At 38.0% G+C, this 13,807-nt stretch overlaps 1 protein-coding gene across 2 annotated transcripts in view; it reads left to right on the top strand.

The window, feature by feature from the left end:
- Positions 1-13,807, top strand: part of XIRP2 (xin actin binding repeat containing 2) — a 77,281-nt gene that overhangs the window by 15,239 nt on the left and 48,235 nt on the right. For both annotated transcript variants that reach the window (XR_014300605.1, XM_082690940.1), the window contains exon 2: positions 9,678-9,838. Coding sequence is in view for 1 of the 2 variants with exons in the window: in XM_082690940.1 (XP_082547066.1) it covers positions 9,782-9,838 (57 nt within the window). In the remaining variant the exon portion in view is untranslated. The remainder of the gene's footprint in view (positions 1-9,677; positions 9,839-13,807) is intronic.

Here is a 13,807-nt window from a genome sequence, read left to right as displayed (position 1 = left end):
AAATGGCAGTTCTCTTACTCAGAGAGATTAAAATCTAAATAGACATCTAAACTCAGTCTTATCTTTAAGAAGATTGATATTTCTTTAGGGGAGCATGAAGAATAACTTCAAGGATGTTTTTATTGCAAGGTGGTTTGTATATATAAATTGGAGTGATTTGGGGGAGCTGGAACTAATATGATTTAGAGAGCATCTACCGTGTGGTGATCTCTGACTTGGAGACGTGCACGAATGTGTACTGTGGATGTTCGTGTTAGTTTCCTATTGCTTCTCCAGCAAATTACCACAAAAGTAGTCATTTACGATGACACAATTTGTTATAGTATTGTATGGAGGTCTAAAATCCAAAATGGGTTTCCCTGGACCAAATCAAGGCATTGGGTGGGCCAAGCTCATTCCAGAAGCTCTGGAGGCAAATCTTGTTTTCTTGCCTTTTCCAGCCTCTGGAAGCTGCCTGCATTCATTAACTGGTGGGACCTTTCCTCTACTTTCAAAGCCAGTAACATAAAATCTGTACTGTCCCCACCCGCCTCTCTTTCACCCCTACCTCTGCTTCTGTCCCCACCTTTTCTTTCTAACTGTGACTCTCCTGCCTCTCTGTATCATTTATGAGCACCCTTGAGACTATTACATGGAACCCATGTAGATAATCCAGGATAATCTCCCCATCTCAGAGCCCTTAACTTAATCACACCTGCAAAGTCCCTTTGCAATGTGGAATAATACAGTCACAGATTCTGAGAAGGATGTGAACATCTTTGGAGGACCGATATTTTGCTTCCAATGTTGCTGAATCTTGTCCTCTTCCTCTAACAGGCAAGCATCTCTTTCAGTATCTGGTGAACTGGGAGAGTACTGGTTAGGGAAGGGAGGCAAGAACTAATTCTTTGTATTATCCTGAGAGAGTATCTGTTTTTGTTAATGTAGAAAGCATGGTGCGCAGATGAAATCAGATGAAAGAATTGATTTGGGGGAAGGTGACAAGCGTACACACAACAACACAGTGCATTGGGAGGGAATGGGACTATAGGGAGGTTAGTTCAAAAAATGGAATCTGATTCACTCTGCTCACATGCTGGATGGATGCCAGAGCCAAGTTTATGTGTGGAAGTGTGGCATACACGTCCACTCATTTTACTTTTTGCCCTTCCTCCCCATGTTTTTTTAAGAGCTATAAATGCAAGATTGTACTATATACTAACTCTTTAATTTTAGTCTCCATCTATTTAATTTTATAATATTCAAATGGAGTAAAATACATAAAACTCAAGTTGATTACAAACTTAGGGGTGCCTGGGTGGCTCAGTTGGTCAAATGCCCGACCCTTGATTTCAGCGCAGGTCATTTGATGAAGCTCCACCATGGGCTCTGCACTCGGCACAGAGTCTGCTTGCAATCCTCTCCCTCTCCCTCTCTCTCTCTCTCCATCCTTCCCACGGCTCTCTCTCTCTAAAATAAATAAATAAAAATCTTTTAAAAAATTGATTACAAATTTGACTTAGCAATAGTATTCTAGATGCTTAAGAGAGATGAATTTTATTATCAGCTGAGGAATATGAAAATATTAATTATTCTAGAAATCTTATTCATGCTAATGGCTGTGAGCCAATGCTATGTCCATCAGTATGATATCCTGATTCACAAATTCCAACTGGGTTATAGATCATATATTTCGATTTGATGGAATTTAGTTCATCACTCCCCAATTTAGTTCTAAATCAATTTTTCAAGTACTAAGCAGTTGACTTCTTTATGACCCATCCAAAATACAATCACGAGACTATTGCTGTGTCACCAGAAGTGTGTTTGCCCGCTTGAAGCTGCTCTCTGTGTTCGCCTCAGCCTCGTGGGCTTGGGGGCATGCCAGCGCTCTGTCCGGTTCTTAGTGTGGACTAAATAAAGATTTCTTGGATTGACTTTAGAAAAGTTCAAGGAAAAAAATCATTACATTCTCATTTATTTGCTCAAGAGTTCAAGTTACTATTAAACCTTAGGATTTCTTTTGAGTCATGATTATACACTGCGTTAGCGATCTAGGACTATTTTTTCTGTTTTTATGGTATACGTGATAGGAGTCAGTTGACCCCAGAAAAAGGCACCGCTTTGTCGTTTGAAGACTCTGGGAAGGTGATTATTTGGGTTTGGCTTTGGTGTTTGGACACGTGCATTCCTTGAGAAGTAGCGCAGAATTGGAATGTCACAGAACCCGGAGCCAGACTGCGTGGCTTCCCCTCCCAGCTCGGACGCTCACCAGCCCCCTGTCCTTGAGCAAGTATTGTAACCTTTCTGTGTCTTTGTTTCCTTATCTGTAAAATGGAGATAAAAAATAAAAATAGTCTCTACCTCATAGGAGGGTTGAGAGCACTCAGTGGATTAACGTCTGACACACCGAAAACACTTCATATATATGGGCTCTTACTTTTTTACTTGTGAGTCATTCTTTTGAGTCCTTTATTGTTCAGTAATGTTTGCAGTTTTATTTCTGATATGTCCATGTTCTTTACTAAAAACATAATACTTTCGGCCTATTTATTACAATTGCCCCCTTCAGTTTTCCTTTTTTCCTATAATTATTTTTGTTTAAAAGGTTTCTTACTTCACACTATTTTTTTTTATTTTTTTTAAAGTTTTTTTTTTTTTGAAGAGTTTATTTATTTATTTGACAGACAGAGATCACAAGTAGGCAGAGAGGCAGGCAGAGAGAGAGGAGGAAGCAGGCTCCCCGCTGAGCAGAGAGCCTGATGGGAGGCTCGATCCCAGGACCCTGGGATCATGACCTGAGCCGAAGGCAGAGGCTTAACCCACTGAGCCACCCAGGCGCCCCACACTATTTTTTAAGCTTAGGAACTCCAACTGAAATCATTTTCTTCTTCTCCGAAGATTTTTCAACATTTCAAAAAGCATTTAGCTCTTTACTCCATCTGATACTCTGTAACGTGCTTCGAGGTGAGGAACTGTTGGATGTTTTTCACAAAATCATTACCCAGTTTCCCCAACATGCCTTGTTGGTAATGCTGCTGTCTCGTCCTATTGCTCATCTACATACTCATGTGGCCAGCTCCTTCATGATTCAGTGCAGATGTCCTACTTCTCAGAATACTTTTCCTGACACCTGCTCGTTGACACACCCGAGTGGATTATGTCCTCCCTGGGAGGCTCTCCACTCACCTGGTACAAACCCATTAACTCTTGGGTTATAATTGCCTATCTTTCTTTCCAACTAGTCTGATAGCTGGAAAGCATAGTGAGTGCGTCATATGCTTACTGTAGATAACCCACAGTTGTTTAATGGTAATGAATAAATACATTAAAGGAAGTCATATGAATTATATAGTATGAATCATTTCCTTTTGAATTTCATATAGCAGGGCGCCTGGACAGCTCAGTCAGTTAAGGGTCTGCCTTCATGATCTCAGGTTCCTGGGATGAAGCCCTGCATTGGGCTCTCTGCTCAGTGCGGAGTCTGCTTCTCCCCTGATCTTTCTCTTACTATCTCTGTCTCTCTCAAATAAATAAATAAAATATTTTTTAAAAGAAATGTCATATGGCAAAGATGGAGGGAGATACATGAATGTCACTCACAGCATTTAAATTCCCAGAGAGTTCTCCTTTTTTCGTTTTTTAGAGTTTATTTGACACAGAGAGAGAGAAAGAGATCACAAGTAGGCAGAGAGGCAGGCAGAGGGAGAGGGAGAAGCAGGCTCTCTGCTGAGGACCCTGAGATCATGACCTGAGTTGAAGGGAGAGCCACCCAGGCACCCTGCAGTTCTCCTTTTTCTTGTTATTGATGGTGTTTACATGTTTCTGTACTATGCTAGTCCGCATGTAGAGGTTTACAGTGTTAAAGCTTCACAGTGGGATTAGTATCTTCCAACTGTCAATGGCCCTGCTATCTCATTTAGGATACTTTGTCTTTAATGTAATTTTGCATGAAAAGAATATAGCCACAGTGACTTTTCTTCATTTTATATTTACCTGTAACATTTTTACCCAATATTTTCTTTTTGAATTTTGTGTCTTGTTTTAGGTTGATGTCTTGTGAGCGGCATATGGTTGGATTTATTTGTTTGTCTTTCAGTGTGGAGTTTAACCTGTGTTTATTTTTATGACTATTACAACTGATCTTATTCCTACCTTCTTGTTTACGTTTTTAAAATGTAAAGACCTTTGTTTTCTTTTCGGATGTCTTTTGTTGTATGGACTGCCTTTTAAGTTTGATGTTGACGCCACACCAGTACCAACTTGGATTCATACAGACTGTAGTTCTTTGAGCTACAGTAACCAGTAACCAGTTTACTAATTCCTTTTGGTTTTCAATATTATAAGAAAGGCATCTAAGGATGTCTGAATTTTGTTTCTTCATCACAGAAACGCTTCATAATTTTAAATAATTATAGAATTTTTCTCTTTCCTTGCAAAACTTGCAATGTTTTAAAAGGATTTACTGTTATACTGATGTTTCAAACTTAATTTTATTTCTGGATTATAGTACATATTTTAAAACCATGCCCAAATATTATTTTCAGTAATTTTTCTTCGAATATATCTTTTTTGTTCTGCCTCCCACTCTCCCCATCCCAGCCTCTCATTGAAATGCTATCAATTTACAGTTTGGATTTTGCTCTCTGTTTTCTGTCATTGCCTTTCACATTGATGTTAATGTTAGTGATTTTCTTTTCCACAACATATATTACACTATTTACTGCCCCCAGTGTGTATTTTAACTCTTCTAAAAACTTTAACGCCCCTAGTTCTTTTCTCATCTCTGGCAGCTTTCTTTTCTTCTGACTTTATCTCAGCCAGGTGCCTGCTGTAATTCAGACACAGCTAATACCAGCTTTGCAACACTAGCAAGTGGTCTGTCAATGAAATGTAGAGGTCAAAGTATCTTACTTTATTCTACAGACTTCCACATAATCCATATGAGGTAGGCAAAAGAGGAAAGAAATAAGGTGACTCACAAAAATTTAAGCAATATTTGTGTAAGCCAGTTTTGAAGCCCTGGGGTTTAATACCTAACTTTCATCCAATTTTGTCCATTATAGTATTGTTATATGGTCTTCTTTTCCATAAAACTTTATCAAGTTCAACTACAGTTTAGAAATGTGCCTCCCATATTTTGAAAGTAAGAAATTACATTTAGAAAATGTGCTGAGGTGGAATCTTGCTTTAGAAATAAGATCATGACAAAGCACTTGGCTTTGTGAACTGTGCCACACTGGGTATTTTCTAAAGAGACATTTTTCTGCCTTTGACCATATTTTTGAGCAAGGCATTGACCCCAGCACTATCATATCAAACATTGACCTTGACTTCCAAATTCTTACTCTATGAAGATCTTAGGATAATATATATAATTTATTACTCCAAATTTCTAGACAATTATTTGTTTAATGGAAAATGAAGAGAGATGTTATTTCTTAATGTTGTAAGAACATATCCTTTTATAGACCACTGAATTCCAAACTTAAATTTTCCTGAACAGCTGGTTAGAAGAATGGTTCATAATAATGAACCTTTTTTTTTTTTATTTGACAGACAGAGATCACAAATAGGCAGAGAGGAAGGAGGCGGGGGGGTGGGGGGGTGGGGAATGGGAGGGAGCAGGCTCCCCGCTGAGCAGAGAGCCCAATGTGGGGCTCGATCCCAGGACCCTGGGATCAGGATCTGAGCCGAAGGCAGAGGCTTAACCCACTGAGCCACCCAGGCGCCCCAATAATGAACCTTTTTGAAATGTCTGTTAATACTAATCTGTGCATATTTCTAAGAATTCTTTCACTGATAATAGAAGTTGTGAAATGAGAAGAAAATCCCAGAGTGTATTAATTACATTGACTATTCCTCATTGTTTTCCATATCTGACTTCTGAAAGCTATTATTTTATTCCATAGTAACACAGAAGGATGTCTACGCAGTCCTTCTGTGACTGACTACAGGCAGGTGAATAATTAATTGGTCAGGAAAGGAAGAGCATTCTATCTTCTATTATACTACTTTGCATTTTAAAAAATGTTTAAACATGGACTCTCCATAAAAAGTAAAATTCAGGAAGGTATGAGTTTTGTAACTAGGCAGATTTTATTGGTTAATTTAGTTATCTTGTTTTTTAAAACTGCAGAAGAAAAGCACATATTTCAAGCCCCCAAAAAATAGATCTGTAGTCATACAATCTCTCATGATTTAAGGAAATAGTACATGTAAGTGTACACTTATGTATGCTTATGTATGTACATGTATGTATATTATAAATATGTATACATATGTATGTACATAAGTATACATAAGTGGACATAAGTTAGATGTATGTGTAGTATATTACAAAAAAAATATAAAAATAATAATATAAATCTTTTCCCTAAGAACCTCAGAATTCTTATAAAAGACATTCTTATCCTTGGCATATAATCATTTTCGTAACAGCTTGTATTTTTTAGTGTTTTATTTTCTTTCAAAATGCTTCCTTTATATGTTCCTTCTGCTTTATAGGATTTATTCTATTCTACATAGAACTATTTTGGGTAGGTTAGCAATTATTTTCTCATCAGCAAACAAAAGAGAACAGTTGACATTTAGGGTGCAATGGATTCTGTGTCCAGCTAAGCCATTAATTCTGAGATTTGGGAGAATTCACTGAACTTCTTTGGATTTTCGTTTACTCATCTGAACAATGAATTGCCACTAAGCCCCGGAGACAAGTCACTGCTAGTACAATGATTCTGTGTTGTTAATATTTATAATGATTTCTAGCAGAAATGGTCATTTGAAAAGTTTGTTTTCCCTTCCTTTTTCACAGACCACTTTAGCTTTGTCCCATATTCTTTCACAGTCTGATTTCTATACCTATAGGTATGCAAATCTCCCCCTATTTTTCCATAGGTATTTTATGAGCATCTTTACTTGTTCTTCTGTGTCACCCCTCTCTTTAAAGGTTCCCTAAACTCATTTCACGGTGTTCTCCAATCTCAGTTGCATTCAAGCCTTCTGAGATGGCACAGTAAGAGGTGGGGGGACCAATGTCCCTGTCTTCTTCCTCACCTATCCCTAAGAAAGGGGCTGGCTAGGGGTACTTGGGTGACGCAGTCAGTTGGGCATCCAACTCTTGGTTTTGGCTCCAGCCATGATCTCAGGGTTATGAGATCGAGCCCCAAGTAGGGTTCTGTGCTCAGCATGCAGTCTGCTCAAGATTCTCTCTCTCCTTCTCCCTCTGCTTCTACCTACCCCCAACTCTTCTCTCTCTCTCTCTCTCAAATAAACAATCTTAAAAATAGGGGGCTGTCTAATCAACCTTAAAAAGTTATATCAGGTGCGATCAACATCAAGATAGGAGCAGATAGATAGAGCGTGTTATAGTACACTGGGCAAGAAAAATCACTTATCAGGTGAGGAAAGGATAAACATTGAGTTAGAAGGTTAAGAAACTATGGACACAGCTTGTTAACTCAAGGTAAGGTTTCTACTCTATGACTATCTGTGTAGGCAAATACTGATGGGAAAGAGAGAGAAATTAAGATGTAGTGTATTTTCTGTGATCAAAATGAAAGCCCACAAGGCAATGGAATCTGAATCTCTTAATAATCAGGCCATTGATTTCCTGACCATTAATCTTGGGCCTTTCCCTGTAGGATGAAAAATGATAAAAGTCAAATATCTGAAAAGTAAATATCATCTGTAAATTTTAACAAAAATAAATCGCTGACTTTCTGTTAAGATAACTAAAAGAATGACATCTTTTATGAATAATATACAAAATGAAATTTATATTTTAATGTGGAAAAACTTTATGGAGTCAAGTTCAGTAAAATCTATATAGTGATCATTCATAACAAAGTCATAGTACAGTTGAATAGAAAGTGAATTCATCTGTGTAGATAGATAATCCACAGGGGAAAACAAAGATATACTTTCTTTACATGTGAAAGACTTTCAGTAGCATGAAAGAAAGTCTTTTTATCAGAATCAACTGGAGGAATGTACTTTTGTATGGATATGAGATTTTGAATGTCAGGTGAATTTCACAAATAACTGACATTTGTTATGAAAAAATCAGTGTTGATCAGCGTTGTACAGTCATAGTGTGCATATATCACAACTTCATATCCTCGTATATTTTGTACTTATGTAAAGTAAAATATATTTACAATTTTAATTAAATATGTGAAAATGTTTATTTGAATAAGAACTCCCTATGGAAAATCAGATACTCAGGGAGCCAAAACAAATAATTATTCATTTTTTCTGGATCACAGAAGTTGTTCTCATCTGTTGTGTACATAAACCTTAAAAGAAACTAAAAATAGAAAAAGCAAACAATTCTATAAGATGGTTCAGTGTGGGAGGTGGGGAAGGAGGTGGGAAGAACAGGAAAGGGAAGAAACAGCTTGGTTATCTCTTACCAGGAATTGTTTGGGTCTTGGTTTACAGTGATTAAATTAAACCTATCCAAATAACAAAGTACACTGAAGAGCCCTGCTCTGTGAGTTCCAGAAATTACCAGTCCAAAGGTGAATGGCAGGGGGTGCATGAACAAGTAGTGAGTATTCATGATACAGGCGTGCATGCACACATGTACATGTGTATCTCTATGTAGATAGGGACCATACACCCAATGGTCCCAGAAAAAGCCCTTGCAATGATATTGGAATTAGGGTTTTTGAAACTGAACAGCAAACCATCAAGCAAAGTGATAACAGCGAAGAATACTAGATTAGGAAGAAAATCTAGTTTTGAGTCCAGCTCTGGCACATGTAACTGAAGAACCATGGAGAGTCCTTGTCTTCCTTTCACATAAGGAAACACTTAGACATGTTTCCATATGCCTAAAAGGAGCTGGTTAGAGTAGGTTAGACTGCATGCTCTTGAAGACCTTTCTGTTTCTAACCACTGTTATTCTGTGATCATGCAGTCAATCTTTTGCTGTGTTTCCAGGCATGCAATTCTTGTTACCCTGTATTTTTGTCAGACAGATGGCGTAAATGGGAGAATATCAGACCATCTGAAATGGGTGACTGACAAAGCTTTTTCTAAGAGTACTATTATTTCTTTCTCACGTAACACATGTCTCTGTGAATAAAAGAAATAAATCCACAGTCTATAATTCTCATGGCAATCCTTTATATTAGCTAGATCCATCTCCTCGAGTGTTAAGGGGTGGAGAGAGAGAAGCAAATTTTAGACTTGCTAAAGATTTAGTCCGCCCATCAAATTAATTAATTGTGTGATCATGGGAAAGTTTTCTAACCACTGTGACTCTCTACGTTCTTATCTATAAATTTCAGAAAAGAATAGCACCTACCTCATGAGGTTCTTAGAGAAGTAAATGAGATCATGCTCTTCACAGCGTTTAACCTAAATTCAACACACGGTGCCTCAGGAAGGTTCATTATTAACATTATGGAACTCTTAATAACTGTTTTTCATCAGAGTAATCACAAGAGTAAGAGTGGAGACAATATTTTTGTTTGACGTGTGCATGACCATATGCCCCGTATAGGCATTTTGTAGCTTTGCTTGAAAGCTTGAAGAGGGTGACTGTGGGACATTGAAAACACGGTACTGTGAAATGTCGCAGTCTGTTTTATAAGAGCAGATATTTAAAATGCCTTTACTGTTCATAAGGTGCTGCTATTTTCTTTTCAAAGCCCAAAACACATATCTGAGTGCGCTACATTTGCTTTCAGTGACTGTTGGCCCTAACAAACCTGCGAGTGGATTTGCGGAAGACGGTGGTGCACAGAGCGAGGGCACGTCAGACCTCCAGGAAGTGGTAACCTTGAAGGAGCGGATGGAGAGGTACCAGGCAGCTGTTTCCAGGGGTGACTACCGCAGCTTCTCTGCCAATGTAAGCTGCTCCCAGTGGTTCTGCACGAGGCAATGGGCTCACTGAGGTCTGCGCTTCACACACCCTCCTGCCTTCGCAGTACAGGATAGGGCAGGGCAGTGGGATATAGTAGAAAAAGCAGACCTAGTTTGAATCAAAGTCAGAAGATAATGAGTTTAAGCTTCAGAGCTGCTACTTCCTCACTGTGAATTTGGGCCACTATCCTAACCCCTCTCTGAGCTTCAGTTTCTTTAACTGCAAAATGGGACTAGCCATCCAGCACAGAGGGTCTTAGAGAGAAGTCAAAGAGATAATTTACGTGTAAGCCATAAGGCAGGGTAGAAATGTGTTATTATTGCCATCATTATCATTTAACCTATAGCTATTCTCCTCAGGAAGGTTGGAAATTAATTTCAGATTTTAATAATGTGGGTCTGCATGCTGCCCTCCTCGGTCTCATGGATAGTTCATTTAAATTCACTGGCAGTATCTTTTTTTTTTTTTTTTTTGCTTTTCTCATTTCTCTGTATGCACTAAATCCATTAGGAGTAGCTTAATCAACATAGAAATGAGGGAGATTAGCAATGTAGGCACTCTGCTAAACCAATTATGATTATAGGAAACAGCAGGATTCAGTAGGACCACCAATTTTTAGAGCCAAAGCATAATAAAGTCATATTCAAAAGAATTTGTTGGGTTCCATCATCTGTGGCCTTCAATCCACAGGGTTTGATGAGTCATTTTATTAGTAGCAGCTTTATAGCTTAATGGAATGTAAGGATACTCTTTTATAATTATAATCTCCAAATTAGCAAAGTTGTTCATTTAACCAAAAGAGAAAGAGAAAGAATAGCCAAGAAGAGTGGTGTTCTAAAATAGCCACTCTTAACATTCTTCTTTACAAATTATTTAGAGACAAGTCTAACTGTGCCAAACTCATTAACAATATTGTAATTCCAAATGACATTTAAGTTTCTACATAGTCATTAAAATCCATTTCAGATGCAGCATGGATTTTGAATGAATGTACAGAAATCACAGAAGTAGCTTGAGCTCTTCCAAAATAAGCAGAATCACACCAGTGCCTCCTGCCAGTCTTCTTAGATAGCGCCCCCTGCTGGATCGTCAAGAAACTTTACTACAAATTAGTGTTTGAAATTGGAGAAAAGACTTTTGGGGAAACAAACAGATTTTGAAAGTACCCAGTGAGAGAAGGGTTATTCAGTAAACATTTTATGTATATATATTTAGGAAGACTTTTATCTTTACAGGTGCTAGGAAAATACACCGTAAGACAAATTTGTTTTTATACAAAAGAGAATATTTAAATCGGGCACTAAGAAAACTTGATTATCCCACTATTTAATGCAAAAATGAAACGTTAATTATATCGTAAAGGTAGCCTACATGTAAAGAATTTAATAATCCTTTCTTCTCTGCCCATTTATAAGCAAAACAAACTGAGGGGAAGTGATTTATGGGAGATCACGCATTAGAGACAAAGCCAGACTAAACCCTGGTGTGTGGACTCCCGTGCTCTTTTAACTGAATTCAACTGCCTCCTCTCACACAAGAAAGCACCTGTGGCCCAACAAATGCCGTTATTTGGTTCGGCCCTAAGTTAATATTATGCAGATGTTGGGGAGGAAGAGCCCATATATTATCTCAGAGAAATCCTGGTAAATATCTAAAGAAAAACAAAGGAACTGCCTTACTGCCTTATCTGGTCAGACATATCAAATGTCTGTTCAATTACAAAATCAGGGAAACTGCCTTTAACAACATTTCTGTCTATACACATAACTGAAGTGTTTTATGTGTAAAATCTGGAGGTCTCTGATTTGGCCCCAAACTGAATCCATTATGTTTCAGTCACACTGAGATCAGTTTCTCCTGGTCCTAGCCTTAGCCAGATGGCTTTTGGTGGAACCTAAATAAAAGTCATGCCTGTGGAAAGGCAGTGGTCTGCGGAAGAGTCCCAGAAGAGAAAGGGGAGGTGACATTTGTTAAGCGATGAATTAAAATGTCAGATTCTGTGCTGTGAGATTTTATTTCTGTTATCTTTTTTAATGCAAGAAATGTGTGGAAAATATATTGTTATTCAGTTTATAAGAAATAAAACTTGAATTCTAGTCTGAGATCATAAGTGTCAGAACTTGGATTTATCCAACCCCCAAATTATGTTATTTCTACTATGCCCAAGGACCCAACAATAGTTCTTTGTAAAGACAATAGATAATTGTGTAATATATTAACCCAAGTAAGTGTCAGGTAGTTAAAGTACCCTATTATTTTTTTTTTAAGATTTTATTTATTTATTTGAGAGAGAGCATGAGAGGGTAGAAGGTCAGAGGGAGAAGCAGACTCCCTGTGGAGCTGGGAGCCCAATGTGAGACTCGATCCCAGGACGCTGGGATCGTGACCTGAGCTGAAGGCAGTCGCTTAACCAACTGAGCCACCCAGGCGCCCAAAGTACCCTATTATTGAAAGGAGTTAATGTTAAGTAGGTATTTAAATTAACTGGTTAATAAAATGATTTAATTATTATGGGCATACCCATTAGACTCCGAATCTTATTTCCGAGTCCAAGAATAAGAAACATTCCATAAGGATAAGCATAAAAAGGTTTAACACAAAACAACCTGTTAGATAGTCGCTTAGAATAACGTGGATTAGGTGAACTGTGTAGCATGTGGGGCTAAACAAGGCAAAGTCACAAGCATGTTCTTCTGAGCAAGAAAGCATCACTGCAGCTCGTGCCCACAGACGGCTCCTTGAGCAAGTCCAGCCAGATCACATATATAAATGTTCACTTACAAGCTGAGCTAAAAAAAGAAACCACATCACCACTGCTCAATTATAATTCAAAAGACTTTCTCACTTAGGTGGGTGAGCAGCAGTAACAGTGTAATAGAAGGACTACTGATAAAATTCATTAACTATATGAATTTTTGCACATGTAATATGGTCTGAATCCAAAGCACAATGTTAAAGAAAAGCATGGATATATTGGATTTTTAATCCATTTGGTAGATGGGAGGCAACATGTTCAGTATAGGAACTGATATTTTTGTGAAAATGCACTTAATAGGAAAGTATTTAGTCATTAGCATGATTACTGAGGCTTAGTAGATTAATTTGCACATGATTTGGACCTTGTTTATAGTTGTTGGAAAGAGTAGATTTTTTTTCTTAACAATAATTGCCTTAATTTTCATAATTTAATACTCATATATTATCTATGTTTGATCAATCACGGAAGGCCACTTATGTACATTAAATGTCAGGGAAGGGTATAAGAAATATTATGACCTTAGTTCACCCTTTCCCTTCTTTATCTTAAATTTCAAAATAGATGACACACTTTCTTATGACCTTAACATGTATCAAATGGCAGTAACTGACCAGGATTTCTATTTGAAGTTCGTTGCAGAATTCATCAGAATATGTATCTAAAACACTGAAGGATGCATTCTTTTATCCCTTCTTCCCATGCAGCAAATATACATATTCTTAGAAAGCTTATAAATTTGTTAAAGCACCCATTTGGATTTGCTAGTAATTCCGATAATGCCTATTATTAATTCATTCTCCGATATTTTGGAATATGGGAAACCCCAAGATTACAGTTGTGTTTTTAGTATCTGTTTGAGAAACTGCATATGGGGTCATGATTTCAGGATCCCAGCAGTCCACAGTCCATAGTAGGGGAACTTCAGCTCACGGACATCAAGTTACTTCCAGGTCTCAAGGGTTCAGGGTTATGTCAGGACTGGGCCAGACCTCAGGAAACCTCCTGGAATTTGAAGGGTTGCTGAATCCCTTCCCAGTTTGAAGCGGTCCTGGAAGCTTCTTGGAGGAGGGCTGGTTGGCATGGGGCCTGTTTGCTTGAGAGTTGTCATTCCATCTGGGCTTGAGTGCCTGCTGGGCTGGGGAGTGTGTTGAATCATCAGAACCAAAGCCCTCAAGTTACCGCACTTCCCACAGGGG

This window comes from Mustela nivalis (genome assembly GCF_964662115.1).
Source record: "Mustela nivalis genome assembly, chromosome: 11".
Classification (NCBI taxonomy): Eukaryota; Metazoa; Chordata; class Mammalia; order Carnivora; family Mustelidae; genus Mustela; species Mustela nivalis.
The sequence above is the reverse complement of the archived record's forward strand: the minus strand, read 5'-3'. Positions and strand labels throughout refer to the sequence as shown.